This window comes from Corvus hawaiiensis, chromosome 4 (assembly GCF_020740725.1).
Source record: "Corvus hawaiiensis isolate bCorHaw1 chromosome 4, bCorHaw1.pri.cur, whole genome shotgun sequence".
Taxonomy (NCBI): domain Eukaryota; kingdom Metazoa; phylum Chordata; class Aves; order Passeriformes; family Corvidae; genus Corvus; species Corvus hawaiiensis.
Window position 1 is genome coordinate 2943905 of NC_063216.1, and position 25318 is coordinate 2969222.

General features: G+C 43.3%; 1 protein-coding gene and 1 long non-coding RNA gene across 3 annotated transcripts in view; one reads left to right on the plus strand and one right to left on the minus strand.

Annotated features, from left to right (window-relative positions):
- Window positions 1-2430: 2430 nt before the first annotated feature.
- Window positions 2431-8392, minus strand: LOC125325456. The gene is made up of 2 exons (XR_007203341.1): window positions 8285-8392; window positions 2431-4581 (listed from the first exon to the last, which is right to left on the minus strand). It is a non-coding gene; the product is annotated as an uncharacterized LOC125325456 (long non-coding RNA).
- PTPRO (protein tyrosine phosphatase receptor type O) overlaps window positions 7549-25318 on the plus strand; it is a 145474-nt gene continuing 127704 nt past the window's right edge. For both annotated transcript variants that reach the window (XM_048302501.1, XM_048302502.1), the window contains exon 1: window positions 7549-8008. In XM_048302501.1, coding sequence (XP_048158458.1) covers window positions 7793-8008 — 216 coding nt within the window. In that variant the 5' untranslated portion in view covers window positions 7549-7792. The remainder of the gene's footprint in view (window positions 8009-25318) is intronic.

Genomic DNA, 25318 nt, shown 5'->3' on the forward strand with positions numbered 1-25318 from the left:
TGGGCATAGCTTTTGCTGTGCTCCCGTTGGGACTGGGTAAGGACACTGGCAGGAGTGTCCTTCATGGGGAGAGGACAGGCACTTGTCTTCTCCCTCAGCTTGTCCCCATCTTACCCAGGTCAATGTCACTGCCAGGAGGTCTTGTCCTCTGTCCTCCTCCAGAATTAGGAAAACGGGCTGATTGCAAACACGTTTTGGTCACGGAGAAGTAACTGAGAGCCCAGGCAGAGTGAGCTGTCACCTGCTGGTGACCCTTGGTGACGCTCAATGGCTGGTGGTGGACACAAAGCTGCCTGTCATCCTCCTGGTGGGGCTGGGTGCAGAGTGGACACCTGTACCGGCAGGCTTTGCTGGTCCAAGGGGCCAGAAGCTTGCAGATGTGCTCAGGGGACTCGTGCTCACCCCATCTGACATTTCAGCTTCTCCATTGGAAAAGGAGGCGCTGGTGTGTCTGCCCAGGGAGGTGGTGGAGTCACCGTCCCTGGACGTGGCACTCAATGCCATGGTTTAGTTGAAGAGGAGATGTTAGATTAGGCCATAGGTTGGACCTGATGATCTCAAAGGTCTTTTCCAACCTAGTTCATTCTGTGAGTCTGTGCTGGTTTCAGCTGAGGGCTCAGCTTTTGCTAACTCACCCTGACAGCACAGCCACCTGGCTGCCTTGCTCAGGTCTGCTGGCTTTCTTCTCATTTAAGGGCTCGTTCAAGATATCAGGGTAGGCACAGCAAACCACGGTCTTGGCATATTTTCACACCCAGCTCTTTCTCTATGGACTGTGAAGGATCATTCCTGGAGGTGAAAGCTGTGTTGGAAGACACAGTTGGCTGATGGATCCTATCAATTGCTGTTAGATTACTTTTCAAAAAAGAAGGCATCCTATGTCTGCTGGAGTAAAAAAATGCAAATCCTATTAGTGTGAGAGTGTGTTAGCTCATAATTGATGTATTTGACATATTAGTGTGCTAATTTATGTAAACTGGGTAGACTGTGAAAGACGATCATGAAAAAGGAAAGCAGGCCATTTTTAATTAACATCTTCCAAATAGGTATGTAGCGGGTCTAAAAATGGAGGGGGAATTCTATTGAGATGTTCTAACAGTTATGTTTCAAAAAGATTTTTTTTCCCTTCCTACTCTTGGAATGAGCCCACATATAATGTACAGGAAGGCAGAAATGAAAAAAAAAATATCATGCATCATTCTGTTCTTTAACAGTCTTTTTGACCCTTGAGATTTTGAAAAGGTAAAGATTGAAATTAAATAACAAACATTTCTGCCTTAGCTGGTAAATCTACAGATTTTCGTGCTATTTCCATATAATAGGTAAAATTCTCTTAAATCCTTCCAACCCGCTTTCCTCGGTGATTAGAATACCTGACTGTGCCAATAATATATTTGCTGAATCTTCTCTTTTCTTGCTCTCCTTTGAATGAAATTCACCCCCTAGGAAGTAAATTGTTAGTGAATGAAATGGGATTTTTAGGAATACATTTATGATTTCAAGCGCTTTCCCCCATCCTCACGTAGCCGCAGGCCCACTTTCCACACGGGGTTGCTTTTGAAATTGTTTACTCTGAGTGCCCAGTAATTGGCACAATTAATCAAACGGTGTGACCGATTGCTTTAGTCAGGTGCTGTTGCCTGATTGATCAGCTGGGGTTTTCTGACACTACACAGCACGAGCTACACACTTCCCTCACCTGCACAGTCAGGGGGGCAGATACTCCTTTGAAAAATGCTTCAGTACCTGTGTTTGGGAAGTAACACGTCGAAGCAAATAATACCTTTGCATAGAAAAAGACTATTTCTAAAATAAAAAAGGCTGCTCAGTGATGCCATTTGGGAAATGGGAGTGAAAAGGCACTGGTTTAAGGCGTGCATATTTGTATCAGGATATGGTACCCCCATACCATGGGGAGAGAGGAAAAAAATTCAGCATCGATGCCAGGGAACAAAAGGATGTTATCTGTGCAAAAATTTCAGCTCCTACTGTTAATTTCTGGGGAGAGAAATGTTTCCTGTAACTATGACTCAGATTTCTGTGAATCAATAGAGCCTCTGAGGGTCAGAGGAAGTCAGTATATTTCAGAGGTGAAAGGTGCTAAAGTCTGTGGCTGACTGGAGCCCAATTTTTCTTCTGGATATTTTTCCTTATTTTTTTTTTCCTTCTTTTTTTGATAAAAAGCTCAGATGGTTCTGCAATGTAAAGTACAGTTGAATCACTGAGGATTACCTCCCAGAAAGATATACCCCTTTTTCCCCCCCTTTTTTTCAACTTATATGGCTGTAGAAGTTGCTAAAGACAGTCAGAAACTCCCACCCTCCCTCTTTCCCCAGTGCAAGTGTGCCTTCGGCCGGCTTAGATCATAGACAAAAATGAAGAAGCAAGTTGCATCTGGAAGGAAACACTGAGGGTGCAATACAAAATATGAACAGTTAGAAACTGCAGTGATTTATTTTCATTTTTATCAACCATGTCTGCTGAGACTTGAGGGAGAACTATGAGAGTAAAAGAGACAGTTCTTGATAACAGTCAGGCTGGCCAAATACCTAATAGCTCACTAGAAAGGTAAATATATGAATTTTTTTAAATATAGAACTCTGTTCACAGAACTTGAGCTGTTTCTCAGGCATCCTGTAGCATCCAGACACCATAGGACAGATAAATGAAAGTGGCATACACTGGTTAAATGTTAAATAATCTCACCAGCCTTATGGGTACGTTTACTGCTTCCCTTCTGGAAAAAAAACCCCACACAAACCAACTCAGTGCCTCTCCATACCCGATTTCAGTGAACACTGCACAGTGCTGAAGGAACAAAATATCAGACAAAAATCTTTCCTATGCTTATTTATGAGGAAAAGATTCAATGTCAAAGGCAGGTTTCTGACTACTTTAAAAAGGGAAATGACCTTTTGCAGAATAGTTCACTGCTTCTCCTGCACTGAGAGACTAATAAGTGTCTGGAAGCTGATCAGGTTGCACATCTGAAGTGTGTCAATCATTCTTGTTATGAAAAGACAGATTTTGAAAAAACCTGACAACTTGTTTGTTAGGGGGGCTGTGGGACACACTTTTAAAAGTCACAGGGCCCGTACTTATCAAACTGAAATCGAAGATAAATTTGCACTTGAACACCTAAGTGCCAACCCTTGTACATTATTCTAGCCACCCTTTGCACTTGTTTTTGTTATTGTTTTATCCATTGCTGTCATTGAAATGAAAGGGCTTTAGGTGAGAATACATTTAAGAAGGAACCACACTTTATTTTCATCAGAGCATTTGTCACTGAAAAATAGCTTTGCTTCAAAAACTTCATGGACCAGGATGACTTCTTCTTAGGCTGGGCTTTTTTTATAAAACTCCTTTCATGCCATGTTTATCCAGACTTGCTGAGGCCTGTAAAGCTTCATATAAATCTGGGTTTATACTGCAAGTAGAAATAAATGCTAATTTATAGCTTTTTTCCCTCAGACAGGCAAAGTTGGTAGATCTGACAGAATGTTGCTTAGGGGTTTTCAGGGGTAAGGGAAGAATTTACCACAAACCTTAAATCAAGTCCACGTAAGCTACCAGCAGGAACACTTATAGTAACATTTGAAACCACAAAACATCTTGATTTCTATTTTTCTCTGATAATCAAGGGTGGTATATGGTAATTAATACTCATTTAGTTATGATGATACATTCATTAAATCGCTGATTAAAGCAACCACCAGTGTTTTAATTCATCAGGTCATTAAATAAAGGTAAAGCTCTAGCACTGTAACTAACACAAGCTTCAAGGGGTTGATGAGATACCTGAGAAGCTCTTGAAACTGTGTGTTTGATGTGGAGTCTTCCTTGTAGGTGGTGCTCTTAAAATGCAAGAGGATTTTCTTTAAACCATTTTTGTCTTCTAGGGCTGTGTCCTATAATGCCTTGAAATACTTTATCATGTTCCTGCATATTGTGCATCAGAAAATAATTCCTGCCCAGCTTTTACAGTAAATCTAGTGAGTAGAGACAGGACCGTGCATCATAAGACCATGTTATGCACCTCACTGTCAGGCCCCTCTGCTCTAAATTCTCTGCTTCACTGTGATTCTGCCAGGCTCATTCAGAAAGAACCAAAGTCCCTTAAGCCTGCTCTGACAGGTACTCACTGCAGCCCAGAGTTTGTCATAGATCAAGAAAAAATTAGGATGCCTTCCAAGTAGATGCTTAGGACAGATCCCAAAGGAAAAATGAGAGATATTTGTAATGCAATGTGGTCTTGTCATGTATCCATGCTGTAATGGAGGAGCTGGGCTTTGATGATCCTTGTGGGTCCTTTCCAACTCAGGATATTCTGTAATGCCATAAATGACCTTTGATGAATTCTGGGAAAAGGTGGCAGAGATCCACACGTGTCAGTTTGATGTGTGTGAAGGGAACTTGCTGGGGGAGTGAAGGACTCCCTGGTCAGAGAGCTGCTCTGTGTTGCAGGAGCTCCACAAATGCAAAGGTCAGGGCTTTCACTTACTCCTTGCTATAGGGCTGTCCTGGTAACTGGGAAGATGTTTCAGCTTCTGCTGTGCCAAGAGGGTTTTTTCCGGGTTTCTGGAATGCGAACAAGAGAGGGGAAAAAAAATTTAGTTCAAACCACCAAAATCACAGTATCTGATTCAGAAAAAGCTGTGTTTGACTCCAGAATGTGTTGCCCATTTGAGCACTTTTTTGCCAATTTTTACTTTTAAAATTTTTCTCAAGTGCTTGTGTGTTTTTCATCCAAATAAATGAAACTCCAATTTGTGAGGTATTCTGCTGAATACTTCCTTCCTTTCCCCCTGGGCTCATGGAGAGGGTTACAGAGCTCTGAGGAAGCCTTTTCACTGAGGGTGAACCTTTGAGCAGAGGATTGGGGCTTGAAGGATGTCTGGAGCTTCTGAAACACCCTTGCATCAGTATCTTTCTCTAACTGACCTCTTGCAAACACAAATTACCCTGTTTCTTTCTCCATGAGTACATAAAAGTTATCTCATTGTCTCTCCTTTCACAGCTTTGCTGGTTTATTAATAGACACGCTGCTTTTATTGTTTAGATTCTAGAAACAAATAAGGTTGCCTTTGTTTTCATAGATCCTCTTCTTTTTTTCCTCTGCTCTGTATTTTTTTTTCACTCCTATTCAGTAAAGAAAAAATTTCTTTTGCTCGTCCTTCGTGTTCTACCTTCTTGTGTTCTTAAGAACTGCTTTTTATGATTGTCCAGGTTTCATCCATTGAAAATGCCTGGAGCCAATCTTTGCTTGTTAGCTTTACTCACGGTGTGCATTCTTTCCCTGTGTGGGTGTGGGCTTTCCTTGCAAGGTGCTATTCTACTGCCTGTCTCTAACACACTTCTCAACAGCTGCTAGAAAGCACCTTTTTAAAATTTTTTTTAAACAATAATAAGACCTAATTATCACTTTCTGGAGGATTAGTTTCTACTTACAAACTGGAATCTTCCAAAGCATCGGTCCTTTGTTAAAAATGTTCAGTAATACTAGAGCCCCATAACTTAAAGAGGATGCAATCCTTGAATTCTCTTGGCTTGTATTTTCCTCTACTTCAACAGCCAGACCAGAATGCTTTAATATCTTGGTACTTTATTGAAGGTTTAATTCCAGAAATGTTTCTCGCTTCTTCCAGCTATTGTTCACTCTAACTCTTTGATTCTGATAGTGTTGTCCTGAGGCTAAAATGCTACCAGAATTTTATACCTTTTTTCTTTCTTTTTAAATATCTTTAATCTTTAGCTTTGCTGATGCCATTCTCCTTTTAATGTCTAAATATTTGTAAATTAGTGGAATACTGGAGAAGAAAGATGCATAAAATACAGTCCTAAGGACAAAAATCATGGACTGTTTCAGTTCAATTTACCTGATAAACAAGAGGTTCCCAGCCTAAAGTTTGATCTACAGCGCTCAAATACCGGTGAAATTTTAATTTCCTGAAGAAATTCACATCTTTGTCTTTCAGATAACCTCTCTTCATCCTAAACCTGAGTACTGAAGGAAATTTAGCTATGCTTAACCCCTTGCATACCAATTTCAGACAATGCTCCAAACATTATCAGAGTGGGGAGTACCCAAGAGAGGTCTGCGTCCTTCACTGGTAGCATTGAGCAGGTCTCCAATGTCCCTAGCTTCTTATAAATGAACATATGAATAGCATTTGCCTTTTGGATTTCTAAATTTAGGCTTTTTGCCAGTATCTACACGGGACCTGAATTTCTCCTTCACTTTCTGAATTAATCCCCATCAAGTGTGGCAAATCTTTGCTCAAGGGCCCATTTCAGTACAAAATAAGCACATCCCTCTCTGGCTTTGGCCACTTTGAAATCAAGCTTTTGTTGACTGAATGTCCAAATTATAAGAAAATCAAAAACATGCCATGTATAAGCTGGGCAGGGCTTTGAAACACAGATTCATTATTGTCCAATTTAGCAGCGCTCTTAGAAAACAGCTTTGTAATTGTTCGGTTTAAAGGACATTCCCACAAGACTGTGATAGAGTTCATCTTGCCTAAATGACTTAGAAAATTTGAAAACTATCCCAAGAATCTACTTTTAGCCTCTACTTTATCTCTTTAAGGAAGAGTGAGATGGTGGCCCATTACTCTAAGAAATGGCACGACACCTAGATCCAAAAGTTGCTCTAAAGTTTAATGCCCCAGACTTATTTTTATTACACTTACAACCCTATTTTGTTTGAATTGATCTTTGTTACAGCTCTGGTTGTGGTACCAAGGATGCACCCTAATTTACACCGGTGTGAGTGAGAGTGTGGTGTGTGACAAACCAGATTCTGAGGCAGTCTCCTAATTTTGGAAAGACTGTTTTCATCGTGGTGGTCGAACGGAGAAGGTGTTTAAGTACTTTGGGGTTTTGTTTTGGTTCCTCAAAGTGTTTGGGGTTTGTTTTTTTTTTTTTTCTGGGGACATCATCTTAAGCTAAGGTGAATAGCTTGTGTTTGCAGATGGCCCGGATTAACTTGCAGGGCTGCAGGGTGGGATGTGGGGGGAAGACACAACAGGGGAGGTGTATCCCTGGCATCCCTGGGCCTGAGTATCTTGTGGGACAGGATGAGTTCTCCATCCCTTGCAGGTTCAGCCCTGCACCTTGAACATTTGAAGAGCTGACCACCCGCTTAACGTGATTCCTGAGAACAGCCATAGGGACGTCTGCCTTGTGTCTGCTGCCAGTACCTGGCACGGGCTCCTGCTCCTGCAGCTGTAGCCCCAGCAGCGCCGCAGCCCCGCAGCCGCCTCCCAGGGCAGGGTCTGGCCGGTCCTTTCCCTGCCCCACCAGCCGGGCCCCGCGGATGCTGGCGGCATTTCTGTCCCCTGTTCGCGGCGGGGCAGGAAAAAAGACATCGGGGAGGGGTTGGTGCGCTCGATGGGGAGCGGCAGTGAGGATGCCTTTTTGCCCGCCGCCTTGTGTTCCTGCCCGCGGGGAGGAGATGCTGTGGGGAGGGGGGGGCCGGGGGTAGGGCGGTGCGGGGGCCGAGGGCGGCGGCTCCCATCTCCCGGCTCCCATCTCCCGGCTCCCATCCCTCGCCTTCCGCCGGGGGCTGCTGCCGCCCCCGCCCAGGAGCCGGCGCTCCCGGAGCCGGCGAGCGGCGCGATCGCCCAAACTCCTGGGAGGGGAGACACCACCCGCCGTCGCCTCCTCTTCCTTCTCCACCTCCTCCTCCTCCTCCTCCTCCCCCCCTCCCCAAACCCCAAATAAAAGGGGCGGGGGGCGGCAGGATGCGCCGCTCGGAAGGGAGGTCGGCGCTGCCGCCGGCCGCCTGATGCTGCCGCAATTCGCCATTGCCGGGCACGGCTCGGAGCCGAGCGGAGGGAGGCGGGGGGCAGAGCCGGGGGTCCCGGGGGCAGAGGAGCAGCAGCCCCCCGTGCCCGGCCGCCCCCGCGGGCCGCGGCCGCCGTCCTCCCCAATGCCCGACCGCCGCCGGCGGGGGGCCCCGGGGGCCCGCTCCTGTCTCCTCTGGCTCTTTGTGTTGCTGAAGGTAAGTGCCGGGGAAGGGGAGGGGTGCGGGCCCCGAGCCCCCTCCGCGCCGCCTTTGTGTGCCTGCCCGGCGGGACCGCCGCGCCCGCGCACGGCCCGCTGCCCGCTCCGCCTCCCCGCGGCTGGCCCCGCTTTGTGCTGCGGGGGACGTGCGGGGGGCTCCGGGGCAGCGGCGGGCGGGGAGCAGCCCTGTGCGCCGTGCCCCGGGGCGAGGTGCGCTCCTTCTCTCTGCCACGTCCCCCCGAAAGTGCCGGCAGCCCGAGGGAGCGGCGCTTACCCCCATCCTCGGCCCCCTCCAAAGTTGCCCGGCTCGGGGTGCCGAGAGAGGGGCGGGCTGGCGTTTTGGGGAGCGCTGCCCGCGGGCCGGGGGCAGCGGGAGCGCCGCGCTGTCCTTCAGCACCGCCCGGCTGCGGGGCTGCCCCGCCCGCTCCCCTCAAACACCTCGTACCTTTCCCCTGCCAGACGGCCGCTAATGAAGATGCCGCTAACAAAGGGGCGGCTGGTGGATCGTGTTTGGTTTATCGTGGCACAACTGAACAGTTCTTTTCTGATCGGCGCCGTGCTGTGTTCAACCTCAGCCTATCTTCTCGGCAGATTAATTTTTTCAAAGTTCTGCCTAATACCGCAAGCTTGGTTTCACATGACGTTTTTTGTCTTGACACTTTAGCTCATTTGATGGTTTCTTAAGTGTATTTAATATGCTTCGTGTAACTTCTAAAAGAAAATGTATGTCCTGCCCAGGTGAATACTGCTGGCTGCAAATGTCATTGCCCTAAAGAGCAGAGCTCGGCACTACTAAAAACTTTCTTGTATATTTGTCAGTCACTGTTAAGGAGAGCTCTGCGACTAAGGACCTGACCTTTCAGAGCCTTATAAATGTAAATGTTCTGTGGAAATCATCCGGACTCCCTGTGTGAATAAGAGTTTGCAGGATCATGTCCTAGAACAGCAGTGGTGTCGCTTCTAAAATTGACACTGCATTGACAGAACTATTTCAAGGGAAGCTTTCACAGCATCTGTTCACATATAGTAGTCAACTGTCAGCTGTCTCATTTTCATAACTGCTGAAACATACATTTATGCAAGATAAAATGTTAATATACAGACAAAATTTTGTTCCGTGGAATGTGGTAGTTTAAAAAACAAAAAAAAATTTAAGACAGTAAGTCTGTGGATGTTATGGCCCAGTAGAAAGATGAAGTTTCTAGTTTGTTCACAAACACAGAGGTGCACACAGTTTAAAGTATCTGTTTTATCCCACAGTCAGAGAATGTGCATTAGTTTATGTCTTGGTTTTTTTTTTTTTTTTAACGAAGATGTTTATGTGGTGTGTTCTTTTCTTTTACTAGCACTGCTGTGGTAAAGTAAGACAGAAGGTGGGTAGTTTAAATTTGTATTAAATGAATAATAATCTCAAGTAATTGGGTAAGGTAAAAAAACCCAAGGCCCAGGTTTTCATTCTGTTGGAAAACAACCATCACTTCTCAGCTGAATAAACCCAGGGCTGGGAGGACAAAGAAAGCTGATGAGTATTAGCAGAATTTTGTAGCGTAGGAGAAGGTAAAGCTGCAGCTTCAGATAGAGGTGCATCAGTATCACCCTGCGTGACTGGATTATGACTGGCTGGATAGCAAGCCCACTGTAATTAGTTATCTTTGCGTTATTAGTGGACACTACAATAAAAGAACTGAGACTTCAGAAGATAGTCAAAGTACATGTGGTTACAGGAGAGGAGTTGGAGAAGCAAGAACAGTGCTTGTTTCACATCACCACAACAGGACCATTTTCCTGAGCCTCAAATTCACTGAGTATTCTTCAAGATCTGTGTAATTTTTTCAGTGACAAATAATTGAAAAGAACTCACTTCAAAACAAGGCATTTCTCCAGTTTTGTGCTGTTTACTTCTGCCAGCTTGTTGAAGCAATACTAAGCTTAACCAACCTCAATTTATTAAATGGGTGCTTCACCTGGAAGTTAATCTCGTTGAGAAAGCAGTGGCATTGAACTGATGAATCTGAAGACAGGCAAAACTGATGTCTGTGTGCTTGCTGTTTCAGTGTTAGCAGCCCAAATGTCACTTGCTAAGCTGAATCTGCTTGATGTGGCCTTGATGCCCATCTGGCGATTTGTAAAATCATCAGCAGGCTTTGCAAAGTGATAAAGCTGCTCAAAGTACATTTTCTCTTCTCTTGGCTTCCAATTGTCATTATTTCATGGTGCAAATAGTGCCAACTTACTCCAACTCCTGGTGCTCTCTGAGGCTGCTGGTAGGGTCAGCGACAAGAGGAGGTCAAACAGGGGTATTGCCCACTGCGTTTCATGTGCCTGATACGGTTGCCCACGGGCTAGTAAGATTTACTTGCCCCTTTCAGAGTGTGATGTGAATGCTTTCTGTGCTCCAGGGTAGGAGCGTAGTACTATTTTTGGACATACAGCAATGTGATCTTGAACCTTTACCATTCTCCTTCTTTAGCAGTTTTCTTATGTGATGGCTGACTTAGAAATTAGCAGAAGGAAGGCATTGTGTGTGAGCTCAGACACCAGGATGGATTTGCAGTAGTTGTGAGAGGAGCAGGGCTGTGTATTTTGCTTCAGAGAACACTCCAACCAAGCTGCTGTAGGAATCTCTTAAAATATTGCCATTTTGTAGTGGGTCTGCGTTCTCTGTCAGTTTGTTTCAGTCAGGATGGCTGGAAGGCAGAGTCTTTAGCAGCTTGCTCTGTAATAATCTCATTTTGGTGTGGCAAAGGCAGGGCTGAACACAGCCCAAAGGAAAAGCTGTAGTTCAGCTAAATAAATAAGAATAAAAAGTGGACACATTCCCTCATTCCAGTGACTGATGTTATGTTTCCCATCTTTTCTATTTACAACCCAACAACCTTCCCTTAGTCATGACTACACTGAGCTTGGCCAGCTGAAGCTCTGCTCTGGATGATGTCCCTGATCTGTCAGATGTCCCATGCTGTTGGTAGCTTGCACCTGGGATATTTAAGGTTGCTTTATTGTATTATTTCCGGGAGAGAAGGTAGAGCGTAATTAGAAGACAAAAGCATCTTGAACAAGCCAAAGCTGATGCTGAGACATTGTTTACCACGTGTGACACCTCCAAGGTGTTCTGAGCAAGGCTCTCAGTAGGAAAATAATGAGAAAACTGGTTGTCACAGTGGTCCCATGTCTGGGCTAAATAGGAGCAATGACACTCTTCAGAAAAATTTTCTATAAGTGGAATAATGCATCTCTTATTTCCAGGAGACTGAGGTCTTTGTATATCAATCCTATATAAGCTCTTTGTTTAAATCCACAGCACCCTCTTTCTTTCTCTTAGCAAGGACAACTTTTTGTGTCTCGCAAGGTACAATTTTGTCCAATACTACAGCATTTTTTGTAGTTTGGCATCATAGTGAGGTCTCAATTCAGGTTTACACAGACCAAGACATTCAAAGAGGTTGAGGTTCTGTAAGACTTTACTCAACCTTACCCAACAAAGGAAATATGTTTCTACAGGTGTAATTTTCAAGAATATCCACATCTTCAGTTAATAACCTGAAGCAAAAGCCTTACCACCAGGATACTGCCTTTTTCTGTGGGAAAAACCTTTTTAAGAGAGAGGCTGATTTCACAGCTGAGAGCCCCAGTGTGTCACTGCTATTTCCTCCTGCTGGGAAAAGCAATGAATGCATAATTTGAATTTTGTTATGGAGTCCTTTTGGCATCTCTTCTGTCTCCCAAGAGATGGTGGCTGAAACTCTTATTGAGACAATTCCTCATGATCATGTTCTACTAGTGTCAGAATAAAATAAGGAAAGCCCCAAACCTATCTTGCCAGCTCATTTTTGTTTGCAAAACAAATGTAAGGGCTCCCCATGATGGGACAGGCCCAGAGGTAAAAGTCTTTTCTTCCTACCACTGTCCAGCCTGTATGGGAGAGAAAATCATCCTCCCAGGAAAAGCAGAGACTTTTCTTTTTAAAAGACCTATGAATAGTCATCCTTGGCCCAAAACTTCTACAGGTCATGTTCTCTCTCATTTCATCATTTTCATGGATTATATCTAGATCAGGGTGGTTCTGGAGGGCAGAGCTAAAGAAGAGGATGCTTGTGCCGAGTCATGTTTACGGAACTGCAGTAGGCACTTGCAAACCCCTCTCTGCCAGTGAAATAAGAGTCTTCTATTACCCTTTGGCAGATTTCATTGTGATGAAATGACAGTGGACCATTGAGAAAAGATCTTTCATGCCTGCAGGAGTTATGAGCCCCAGACTCAAATTGCACGAGGTCAGTAAGGCAATTTCTAGGTTGTATCACCTTGGTCAGAAGCTGCACTCAGGAGTGATCCCTCATCCAGGTTGAGATGGGCTGTGCTGAATATAGGCTTACCTGTGGTGATCCCATGGCAATTCATTAAAGGGCTCTCGGGCAGCGCTGGCTGAACTTGAGAATCCCACTAATCTCTGCATTTCTGCTGTCACCACACAGAGCAATCCAGGCAGATCATGAAATGACCTTACAGAGCTTCAGAATGAATGCTAAACTGAACAGTGTAAATCCATCTTGAGACTTACTTTACCAGACAGTCTCAGCTCTGGGGAAGGGAGCTTTTTTTTTACTCAGGCATATGGGTCAGGACAATAAATGTCAAAAATAAACCTTTGAAAACAGGTCTGTTTGCTGAGGAACTTAAAAGACTCATAGCTAACTTTGATTCTAAGTGTTCTTTAAAATTATTTTCCTTTTTAGTTGGAGAAATATGCATTGTCATCCTGAGCACTCTTATCTTGTAATAAATTAGCAATTTCATTTTTTGTTACTCAATGTTTTAAAGATTCTGTTCTTGAGACAAAGCTGAATTGGTTGCAGTGTGAAGAAAAAAAGAAAACTCTAATAAATACTAAGAATATTTTGAAATTAAAATCTTCACACAGACTTGAGTACCCACGAGTGCACTAATAAAAATTGAGAGACTGGTTTATTAAATTTCACATGAAAGTTGTAACTCTTTCTTTTTTTTCTTTTTCTTATTGAAGTTCTATTAATGTAGAGTTGAAAAGGGGAAAATCTTTGAGACAAACGTGGCAACATATGCTAGCTGCCACATATGTAGTATAACAGATGAATAGAGAATGGGAAATACTTGAAACAGAAAGGTTACCTTGCTTTTCATAGCACTCTGTAATCTTGAATGAGTGGCAGCCAGTGAAGGGAGCAAATCCTAGGGAAGGAGTTTGCCTTCTTACGGCAAGCCAAACATGATGCATTCCATTTCTGGAACTCCCTCATTCTTGTGCTGGGAAATTGCGGTGGCTTTTAGATGGAGTTCCAGAAATAAAATTATATGCATCATGTCTGGCTTGCCATAAAGATAGCACATTGTATCAGGGCTGTGCTGGAATGAGTGTGGCAAGCTCTGCAGCTTCCCTTCTTGTTCCATGCATGTGTTAAGGGAAGAAATGCTTTATAGTAAGTGTTGGTGATGGGAAAGTTGGTGACACAGCTGACAGTAGCAGGGAAGAGAGTTAGCTGGAGGAGTTTTAAGGGAATTAGTGCAGTCAGCTTTAAATATGCTGATCTTGAGGTGGTAGCGTGGACATGAGAAGAGAATATGTGGGATAGGCAGTTTGAGCTGGAAACGTAATACTGGGGATGGCAAAATGTGAGCATGGTACTTAAGCACAAGCCTTGAGCACTTCAGAGGAGCTGAATGGAGATAACAAGTAAACAACTCTGAGCTATTATTCTATGTCAGCCAGAGATTTAACGTGAGGGAGCTATTTGGTGGATATGAACCTCTTGGGGGATAAAAATCCTAAATTCCTTTCTAAATTCTCTGGTAAAAACAGATAAGGTTGCCTGTCAATCTAACAGTTGTGATTTTGAAATGATTTGGCCTCAGCACTTTTCTAGGTTGTTGAGACAAGGGCCTTCTAGTCTTGTCAGAAGGCTTTGAAGAACTGTAGGTCCTTCATGTGCTATAAACCTGCAGGTCCTCAAATTAGTTTTGTTGGTTTCCAGCTATATCACATGGAGGCCAAGTCTTTGGGATAAGAGAGGTCCCAGTCACTAAGTTGTCATCCGATCAGCAACTCCTTCAATTTTAAAGGCTTTCAATAATTTCCTTGTCACATCCTCTAGAATCAGCCACGAAGGGGCTTTTCTTCCATGCTGAGAGGAGCCCCCAGAGCAGGCAGACAGTCCCAATTGTCTTGTTCCCTTTGTGTCATTTGCTTTTTGTCTGTGATCTGCACCACAGCTATTCTGGATCATTTCGTGTTTGTTCATATAGAAGTCATTTGAACATGGGAAATCTTCACTCCTCACTGATCTATTATGAGAAGGAATGTTTTCATTCTGCTTACAAACAGCAAAGAAACGTTACATTTGAGCAACGGAAAAAAAGCCAACAAAACACTGGAAAAAACCCCACACACCCAAAATCCCAACATCTATTAAATGTGGTGAAGAACATGTGGGGAGAGAAAAAAAACACATGGAAAGAATGCTAATTAGTGTTTTCCTAAAGTACTGCAAGGCAGATTGGGGAAAAAAATGAACATTTTCCAAGAGCAATGACATTAATTTATTTATTATTTGCTTAGCGCTGCTGTGCCTAGCTTTGTTCTGTATGCAAAAAACCTGCAGACTCTGCCTGGAGTCTGAAAGATAGACACATCAAAATAAGGATGCTCTCAATAACTTAGAAATGATTATCATATATGCCAGTTGTTGGTACTCTCTGAGGGCTGATATACCTTACAAACAGAGGTCACAATTGTTTCCCCCAGGAGCTGAGCAGAGGGGTTGTTGTTGTTTGTTACTTTTTCTTTTTTTTCTTAATTCAGTATTGATTTCTACAGGATGTTGCTCTTCAGAGCTTCTGGACATTTACATCAGCTTAAAACATCAAAAAATAATTAATAATCAATGTGACTAATCCCTTCAAAGAGAACCCATTAACCTACAAAAAATGCTCTAGCTCACAATAGTTTCATGAAAGTAACTGTAAGCAGGGCAAGAGATGAAAGACAGAAACATCACTCAGATATTTTCCCTTTTCAAAGAGAACTTGTATTTGAAACAGAGAATGTAGCTATTATTTTATTGTAGTTGACTTACTGTAAATTAGGAGGTTTGGGGTTTTTAAAAATAATTTTCTTTAACTCGCCTGCCCCTGCATAATCTTGTACTGGTATTTTCTTGAGTCACCAGTGTCTGCTTCTGAGGAAAAGATGATGATGTCACAAAATCAATATCAGAGGATACTACACTGTAATCCCTTTTCAGGGAAGTCCATTAAATCAATGCCTCTCCTTCTGTGAGTAATGACTGTAGAATCAAGCCCTCTAATTTCACTGTGTGAAGGAATAAGCAGATGGGATGGGATTTTACAAATTAGCCAGCAGTTACTAAATAAAACAGGAAAAATTATGATGTTTTCTGAAAGAGAAACGAATACATAGTGAATATTTAAGTGTATTTCAAAATTATCTCTGCTATAAAATTACTTCTCAGTTGCATTGCAAAGTAACGTGTTAAACCAAAAATGCTTTTTTATTTTTAAACCTTTTGAAAACTTACTGAAGACTCCATAGACTTGGAAGCCCCACCAGGTTTCCTCAGCAGCACTGGGGGAAGCCATGAAAACTACAGAATGGCAGCACCATGTGATGTCACCAGCACTGAACTGAAATTGAGGCACTCTGGGAATAGGGATAATAACTTTGCCATCTCACCTGTTGTTTATGTGCAGCATCAATGCCTGTTAGCTGGAACCAGAACTGACGAGTTTCCTCTAATTCTGAGGAGGCTGGGAGCTATCAGAGAGTCTACTGTGCTTCTGGGAACGGCTCCAAAGCCCCAGTGAAGTCAATGGATGTTTTTATGTTGCTTTAAATGGGCTTTGGAGCAAGCTGTAGTGGGCAGACCTGCAGTCTCAGGCGGGTGATGCTGAGAAGTCTGACATGCAGCACAGAGCCAACGGTGACGGGGTGGTGGCCTTGGGCTCGCTGCAGTGCCGGCAGTACAAGCTGGAGGCCACAGAATGGGTTTGATTTCCAGAATCTGAGAGTCTGATAGCTTAAAGAAACTCCCCATCAGATAAATCTTGAGCAACTTTCATGTTTAGGGAGTAGCTGTATTGGCAAGAGTTGGTGTGTTGTAAGCCACGGCTGAAGCCAGTGTAGGAACTAACGTGAGTGCTTCTGCTCTGGGGTGCTTTTCTCCAGACAGAGCCATCCATCTCCTCTTTCTCTTCCTCTGTTTATTTCAGGGCTGCTCAAATAAGAGTTCAGATTTAAGCACATTTTAACCTTTAGCTCCTGTTGCTGGCATTGCAGCATTAACACAGATACATGGATGTATGGAAACCAGATTCTGCATCAGTACCAGATACTTGTATCTGGATCTGAAAAATCCAGCTGGTCCCTGCTTCTTTAACCATGGTACCAAACCCCAGTGACCATCTGAGGCCTTTGAATTTCAGAACATAAACTCTCATCCTGCTCAGCTCAGGTGCAATCTGAACACAGCTATTATTTCCTAGACCCCTTCCACTTAGGCCTTTGCAGCTAACTAGAGACCAGCAGACCGCCATAGCTGTGATAATACAGATGGAAACAACAGTTCAAAATATGCTTATCTGAAATGGAGGGGTGAACCAAAATTTGAGAAGTAACTTGAGATCGGTGTCTGGAATAATGCATCTCTAAAGGGCAAATGCACAGCCAGATTAACAACTGGCAATGATTCCGAGTTACATACTGGGTAGGAGAGCTGCTCGTGCTTGGAGGAACTCATGGTGGAGTCAAGCCCTTTAAATTCTTTCCATGAAGAAAAGTGGATGTATTCTTAGATGTACATGCAGAGTAATGGTAGAGATTAACTAAGCACTGTCTGTTTCTGCATGGACATGTTTAATTAGTTAATTTAATTAATACAGAATTAAAGGGCTGCATAGTCAAAAGGAATTGACAGTATCAGTAAGTAATGAAAGAGTTCTGGCTGTTTGACTGTGGTGCTTCACAACAGCTTTAAATGGGATCTACATCACTATTTACTCCATTTTGTAAATATTCTTTAAAAATATGATATTTAGGTTTTGGTGGTTTTTAGAAAATGTTTTGTCATAAGTGAACTGAACTTTGCAGGATCCTTTTTGCAAAGTATTGTGGCAGCCAAATACAATGCCAGTGTCACCCTGACTGGTGGGATGGGGAGGAAAATCAGGAAGAAAGAATGGGTTGAGATAAGAAAAGTTAAAAATTGAAATTGAGTAGACTAGAGTAACAATAACAATAATGGCTGTCCTGGCCACACTCCCTCCCAGACTCCTGTGCAGCTGCTCCATAGCAGAGCATGAGACACTGGAAAGTCCTTGCTTTACTCTAAGCCCTACCTAGCAACAACTGAAATATCAATGTGTTATCAACATTAATGTCATACTAAACCCAAAACATAGCTCTGTGGCAGCTACTAGGGAGAAAATGAACTCCATTGCTCCTGAAATCAGGGCAGCAAAGCAACATGCCAGGGAGCAGCTGGCTGTAGCAGACCTCATGGTTGATGCAAGGACACCAAACTCTATGCACTGAATTACAGCCTAACTATCAGGCACCAGCTTTTCCTGGTAGGCATTACTGCACAAGGTGATGGACAGCCCAAGTCAGGATATCAGTAAGGGTCCAGGTGGAGGAAACAAATTCTGGAATGTCTGTTGTATGATGCATGAGCGTTCAGCTTGGAGCAGAGCCACAATGCCTTCCCTATGGCCTCGCGAGAAGGACTGGTGTGACCGGAATAGTTGCAGGTGACATTATTTCAAGCACAAATAAAACATGTTTGTGGACATTATGAGGTTAGGAGATAAAATGGAAAAGAAGCAGAAGCATTTTGGAACGTGCCAGAGCATATCTTGCCTGCTTTGTCTGTTCCAGTTACGTACAAGGTTATTTTTGCATCCTGCCTGCATTTGGTAGCTAATCTTTAATAAAGACGTGACCTGTTTGGAGATTGCCTTTTAGTAATGGTATCTTGTAATGATTGTATGGGATCAGCTGTTTGTTGTCAACATGTACTGTGAGCAAAAGTCACCTACTGATCAGAGCATTTTCAGTTTTATCTGAAAGATTTTTCTTTCTTTCTCCCCACCCTGGAGGGAGGGATTTACCCTTACAGGTGCTGGTTATGTGATTAAAGCACATGAGAGCTACTGGACTATCATAGGTGTCTACTTGTTTATCCTTCTAGCTGGCTTTAAGTTGACAGCAAGGCTGCTACTTCTCACTCCGTTGCATAGCTGGGTGTAGAGGGCAACTGGAGCACATGGGGAAAGGAGGAGGCAAGAGATTGCAGTGGGGGTGTTGAGGAAGCAGGCGCTTCAGGATTGTCCCCTGGTTGTCATCAGAAGGGCGAAGAATGTGCTGTGGAGGAGGGGCTCTGTGCATCTCAGCGGATCGTGGACACATGTAACAGTTTAGAGTTGTGCAGTGATTTAGGCTGGAAGGGATGTCTGGAGACCATCTGGTCTGAGCCTCTGCTCAGGGTGAGGCCAAGTAGGTCAGGGGCTCAGGGCCGTGTCCGGATGGGTTTTGAGCATTTGTAAGGATGGAGATTCCACCGCCTCTCTGGACAGCTTCTTAGCACCCTGCAGGAGAGCAGTGACAGCCAATTAAATCCTTTTAAGGATCATGAATCGGGACACAAAAATGTATGAAATTTCTATTAACCTGACTGTTCTGTTGTTTTGCGAATTCATTTTAAAATAATTTGGGCTATCTTTCTTTGTAGAATTTCAAACTCTGCGTTACAGTCATAAGCTTTATGCTGAACTCTGCTTGTTTTCTTGCATTTATCAGTGCCTTGAAGCTTGAGCTTTAAATATTATATCAAGGATAAAATTCTTAGGGCTGCCAGTGTTAGACTGTACCTTAATTATCACTTTAGCTTTCTGCAGAGTCAGGCAGGTATCTGCCATCGCTGCACATTCACTTCACACGTTCAGAATTCTCAAGGTTTTTGGATTTTTTTTTTTCCCCCCTTAATTTTTTCCCTCCTCCTCTGAGTTACACTTCTGGGAGGAGAACTATGACTTCATATATTTTACAAGCTTAGGTCTTAGGCATGCAGGAAACCATTAAAGCTTCACCGAGGGGATACTTGTGAGCAACATAAATTAAAGGCTCTTGGTGTAGGACGGGCCTCTGTCCTGGCAGGCTTAGGGCTGGAGCAGAGGAATCTGTCATCACTGCACCCTGTGACCAAAACTTGTATAAATCAAGGTGGAAAAATACATGTCTCAAGGAAATACGTGGAATCTTTTCTGGAAATTTCCCTTATACTTTTTGTATTGATAACCAAAGCACTGCTCCTAAAATCAATAGGAGATTGCAGGGACTCAATACATTTAATGAGCTCCAAAGGAATAGTTTGGGCTGTGATTACAGCTTCTGCTGCCTGAATCTGCATCGTACTTGGATTTTATTCCTAGTAACTTATAATGTTGGAGGGGAGGATGAATATGGGAATTCATTAGTTTTTTTTCACAGATTCTTGCCTTGAACTTATGTTAGCTCATACTTTTAGATGTTTACTTGTCCATGCTAAAATACAGGTTTCTGGTTTTTAACTACAGGATACAGAATGAAAAAACCAAACACCCCTCTTCCCCCTTCCCCACCTCAAAAAAAAAACCGAACCAAAAAAACCCCAACCCCCAACAAACCCCCCACAAAAACCCAAACACAAAACCTCCCCAAAGTTTAAAAAGTCCCCAAGATGGTGGTTGTCTTACGGCCTTTCTATCTTCCAGTTCTCTTCCCTGAATCTTGATTTCCAAGCAATATCCCCCTAAAAAAGCCTTATTCTTGTATCTTTATAAAGTCAGATCTTCCAGTGGATAACATAAAAGCCTATCTTGCAGTTCAAAAAACTATTAAAAAAAAATCTCATAATTTCATCTGTTAGAGAAACAAAGTGATGTGTTTCCCCTGGAGACCCTACAATGCCAATTCTAATTTATTTTGGAAAGAAAGAGTATTCTGCAGAATGTGTTTACCATTTGTGAAGTAAAAGGTGTCAGCAGAGAGTGTGAAGATATCTTGGGGAACAGAGCTTACACAGAAGCAGATGAGTTTATAGAGAAAAATGAAAAACCTCTGGACTACTTTATATTTAACATAAAAGAAATGGATAGATGGGATTTGGAGATGTCATGCACAGCCTAGGGCACATCACCTGTGCTCAGACTGTGGTTTCAGAAAGTTTCGTCCTCTAATCCCAACTCTTTCAAATCCAGGCTTAGCTGTGGCAAGCTCTGGCCTCCCCTTCACAGCGAGGGTGGTGTGGAGGAGGAGACCTCGAGGTTCCTTCACATCCTGCTGTGCCCAGCAGAGCTCAGAGCACGTGGGAAAGGGCTCCAGGCTGGAACAGCTCTGCTGCAGAGCCCCTTGCCTGCGGCACAGTTTAAATGCATGATTTCAGTGAATATTAATAATTTGGGAGGCTTATAGATTATTAACACAGGAATTTCCTGACAGCTACTTGTCATGTGGATATGGGAGCTTCATACACCTTCTGCTTTTCCATAGCATGTTGGGGTTTTTTTCTGGTCTTTTACAAGTTTAAAGAACAAAGTCTAGAGGTGCCAGAGGATGCCTGAGGTTGTTCCTTTATGTTTTTGTCCAGAACACCCCACCCTTCAGTACTGTGTGAGGGATAGCTGGGAATTGCTGGATGGCCAGTGTGAATTTTTGCAATGATAACAGAAAGCCTTTTTGCATGAGGAGATGAGCCCTCAGCCTGAGTGTGAGAGGAAGCAGATGGACTGCAGAGATGTGCCTGCATCCTGCACCCAGGAATGCACGTGCTGTGTTAAGAAGGCTCAAAGAGGGGAAGAGCAGTGTCCCCTTCTGCCCCCTGATAAATCCATCCCTGTGCTGTCAGAAATGGCTGCGAAATGGGAGCTCTGTGATTTTTCTCTGCAGAAATGGTCTAGTCACATTTATCTCTTCTCCTCTTTGCATATTGGCATGTTCTTTCTGTGTGTGTATTTATCCGAAGTCTTTACTTGGAGTGTTGGACTAAAGGTCATATCATTTTTTTTCCCTCTTTCTCTCCTTTTTTTTTTTCCCCTCTAGTCCCTCTGTTTCTAAAGATGTCAAGCTAAATAACTGATGATTTCTTCTGATGCCAGAAGGCCTTCATAATATGCATATTAGGGTTTAGTGTATTTTTCTTTCCTGCATCTCAGTGCTCTCAATTTGTATGCAGAGCCATCCTCTTACCATGAGCTCCTATGCCCAGAGCTGAGGATTATGTTCTTATCCAACATATGTACTCAGCCTGAAATGCTAAATCTCAGCTACTAGAGGAACAGAAAGATGTTATGGTTAAAGGAACTGTGTCAAAGCAGCCAGTCAGATCAATCTATAAATCATTTTGTTTCAGAGGCAAGATAAAGATACACTTTGAATGTCTGTGTCCCCTGACCAGTACTAATTCATAAATTTAAATATTGCCACTCTGACTGTGAGGGATTAAACAAATATGGGTTTTAATTTAAAATAATAAAAACCACTTTTGTGACAGTGACAGAGGAGTCTCTGTGGATGCTGTTTTATAGAGCAAGGGCCAGATTTTGGTAACCTGTAGCATAGGGACTGTGGAAACAGCATGGCAGTGGCATAGTGGGTTGTTCCCTCGCCCCTTCAGCCAGCCTTGCAGAGAGACCAGAAGCAGCTCCTGCACGACTCCACCTGCTGATGTCCCTGTTCCATCCTATCCCTACTGGAGCAGCTTGTGTAGGAGGAGAAGAGAGGGCAGAATAACTCATCTGGCTTTGCAGCTGCACCCATTTGTGCATCCATGTATAAACTGTGGGGTAATCTGGTTTCCAGTTCCTGAAACTGTACTTGAGGGAGAGAGGAGGAACACCTCTGAGGCAGCATCTTGTTGGAGGGTTGAAAGGAATTTCTAGGAAAGTGAAAAGATGAATCTTTTCTTCTTTTCCCTCAGGAATTAAATACTAGATGATTTTTTTTTAATGGGCAGTGTGTGGATGTTTTATTTATTAATGCTGTGTAAAAAAATACTGTAGAGGTTGGGTATTCAGAAGGTTTTAAAGGCAAAATAATAATTTGGATTATTGACAAACACTATTTTTATAGTTTTTGCTATGATAGAGAAGCCTAAGAAGCTTCCCGGGAAATATTTCTGTTCTCCAGAAAGAGCACTTCAGTCCCAAGCTTTCAGCCCTCTCTAAAGTAAAAAAGAGGCAGGGGCTGTCAGTCAAGGAAAATTCAACAACTAACAACCATTTGAAGTTATCTGCAAATAGTTGCAATTGTCTGAGAGCTGTATTTTTCCAAGAATAAAATACTATCCCATTTTTCACATTTATCCTCTGCAGTGTTTGTCCCCTTGCTATTGTTTCCTTGGCCTCTTTCCTCTCCAGCCCACTTCATCCCTTTCTGCTTCATTTGTCATCCCTGAATCTCCTCCATCTGCACTTAACCCTGCTCGAGTCCCTTTGGCTCACACCCAGCCTCTCACACACCCTCCTCACCTAGAGTGTGTAACCTCATTTCTCAAGTATTTTGCTTTTAGCTTCTGCGTGAAGTCGTATTTCTCCAGTAAACATTTTGGGATTGCGTTTTATAACAATCAGCGGAAAGGCTTCTCTGCACACACCATTTGCAGTCATTTAGCTCCATAGTTAACTTCCAGTGGAATGCTAAATAGTCACAAAAAGACTGTGATTGCATGAAAAGACTATTTTAGTGAAGATAACTGTTATTCAAATAGAGATCATATTTCTCAGGGAAAAAAGGGCCAATTACTGAGCTTTGTCACCTACACTGTGAATTCAAATGAGCTTCATCTGAAGCGGTGTTGTTACACTGATTTTTACCAAACCTAACTAAACCCAGAATCAGTCGCTGTGCCTTTCTGCTCAGCTGGCTGTAGCTATGCTGGGTTCCAGAACCTTGTCCTGGTTACAGTTCACAGAATCATGACATGGTTGAGGTTGGAGAGAACCTCTGGAGGTCCAACACCCTGGCTCAGGCAGGGTCACCAGAGCTGGATGCCCACGACTGTGTGCAGACAGCTTTTGAGTGTCCCTTAGCAGGGATCTCCATACCCTCTTTGGGCTGGCCTTACACCAGCACCAGCTGGCTCTGGGATAGCAGCACAGAATCAACACACATCTTGATATAGATACACTACTGTAAAATATTAATAGGTTTATTTATGAACTTTTCCCCCCAAACTAAAAATTATTACTTTCTTAGAAATATGTGGTTGATTGTCTTAAAAATACTGTGCTATAATCTTAGAAGAATGGGGGCTCCAAGCCTTTGTGAAGACCTTAAAATTGATTTTTATTCTCCCCACCACTGCCTTCACCTTTTCATGTGAAACATTCAATGCAAGTTTGTTTGGGTTTTTTTGTCTGTCTGAATTATATATGTTTCTTCCATTTATCATACTCTAAGCTTTCTGGTAGATAAATTGGTCGTCCTCTACACCAGGACAAGTTGATGGCCCATAAAATAGATTTTCTAGGACTATAGCTATGGTTATGTGATTTATACCAAGGCCCTCCCTAAGTTCTAAACCCACAGTTACTAACAATAGTGGGGCTCCCACACGACATAGAGGAATTTAATTGATCCCATTATTAGCAAACAGGGATGCTTTCCCTGGAAGGTAAATGACCTTGCTTGGGAATATCACTGTTTTAAGTTCTTACAGTTTTTGCTAGAAAACCAGTCACTCTGTCACTTTGTGAAACCAAATAAATAGTGGACTAAAACCACAAAAGCACATTTTGGGAAGGTTCTCTTCAGAGTTGCATCCACGGATGGAAAGCCGGTGGCTCGGTGCAGGCTCTGATATCCAGGGAATTGAGTGGCAACTGTAAGCTGCAGCTGGGGATGGTGTGAGACCCCTTCAAGAGGGGTGTCCTGCTGAGGGCACAATTCTGGTGGCTTCTGGAGTGTGGGGACCTCGAGCAGGTGGTGCAGCTGGACAGGCGGCTCTGGAGGTGTGCGGAGTGGCACGTGGATCACGGAGCAGCAGAGAGGGGCCAAGCTGTGGAGGTGAAGCAGGGACACGTGCTAGGGGCAAACAAGCAAGCCTCAGGTGGCTCTGCAGATGTTTCCTCTTCTTCCTTGCAGAAATTCTGTCAAGACACATTTCCATGACTTCAGAAGTCTTCCCTGATTTCTGGGTGTCTCATAGCCAGAGCAGGTTGGATACTGCTCCTAGGAGCTCCAAGGCTTTGCTAAGCAGCAGGTCCAACCTGCTGAGAGTGCTGAAAATGCTGTGCAGGTGCAGAATAACTTAGAGTTAAGAGAAAAAGTGTTGCCTTTATGCTTCTGAACGTGTTAGGAAGAACTGCAAATGACTTCAGAGACATCTGCCTGTGTGTTTCTACACAGACCCAGCAGTTTGGTTTCCTTAATGTCACACTAACATAATTAGAGGTGGAGCAGCAAGGCAGAAATTTGTGAAGGAAGGATGCTGGGACTGCTGCCTTTCATGTCCTGTAACACATTTCCTGGATTGTCTTTGTTAGTGGGACAGACAGTAAAGAATGGCCAAAATTTTGATGAAGACCAGATCACTTTTAACTGTGGGAGTTCCATTGCCTTCTGGCCATCTCTAGAAATGATTTGTCATTAAGTAAGACTGTACATCTCAGCTGTCACTTGAAATAGGGTCTGGAATTGAAATACATTCAAAGTATTTCCCATTATTAAGCAAATGAAGTGACCTGAAATAGAAGCATTCACTTGGTCAAGCAAAGCAATTACTAATGTAAAACCTTGCTTGACTTCATTTTGGTAAACTGCAGTCCTGCACTGGAAGTGGTTATTTTTAGGTTTTTACTTCAGTAAAGACAGATAGGAATTTCTGCTGAGGTGGAAGCATCTCTGCAGATTAGCATGGGACAAAGGATAATTAAATCCTGGCACCTAAAGAAGCTGAGGGGTAGAGAGTATCCTCACTGGTGTTCAATACTTGCTCATGTCTGTCTCATTTCCGCAGGAAAATGAAAATTAACGATGCAGTATTTTATATTTTGATGACTCCGTATCTGTGTTTAATTGCAGTTTGTAATCCTGCAGGTTGTAAACCTGTCATGATTATGCAATGAATATTCCGAGTTTATTTTCTGTTTTGTTTTTTTAATTATAGATGAACATGTCCTTTTCAGACAGCTTACAGCTGGGTATTCTGCCCATGACACACCTAATGCACTTGCAGAAAGGGGAATAAGATCCAGGAAAGCAAATTGCTGCCTGTTCTGATCACAG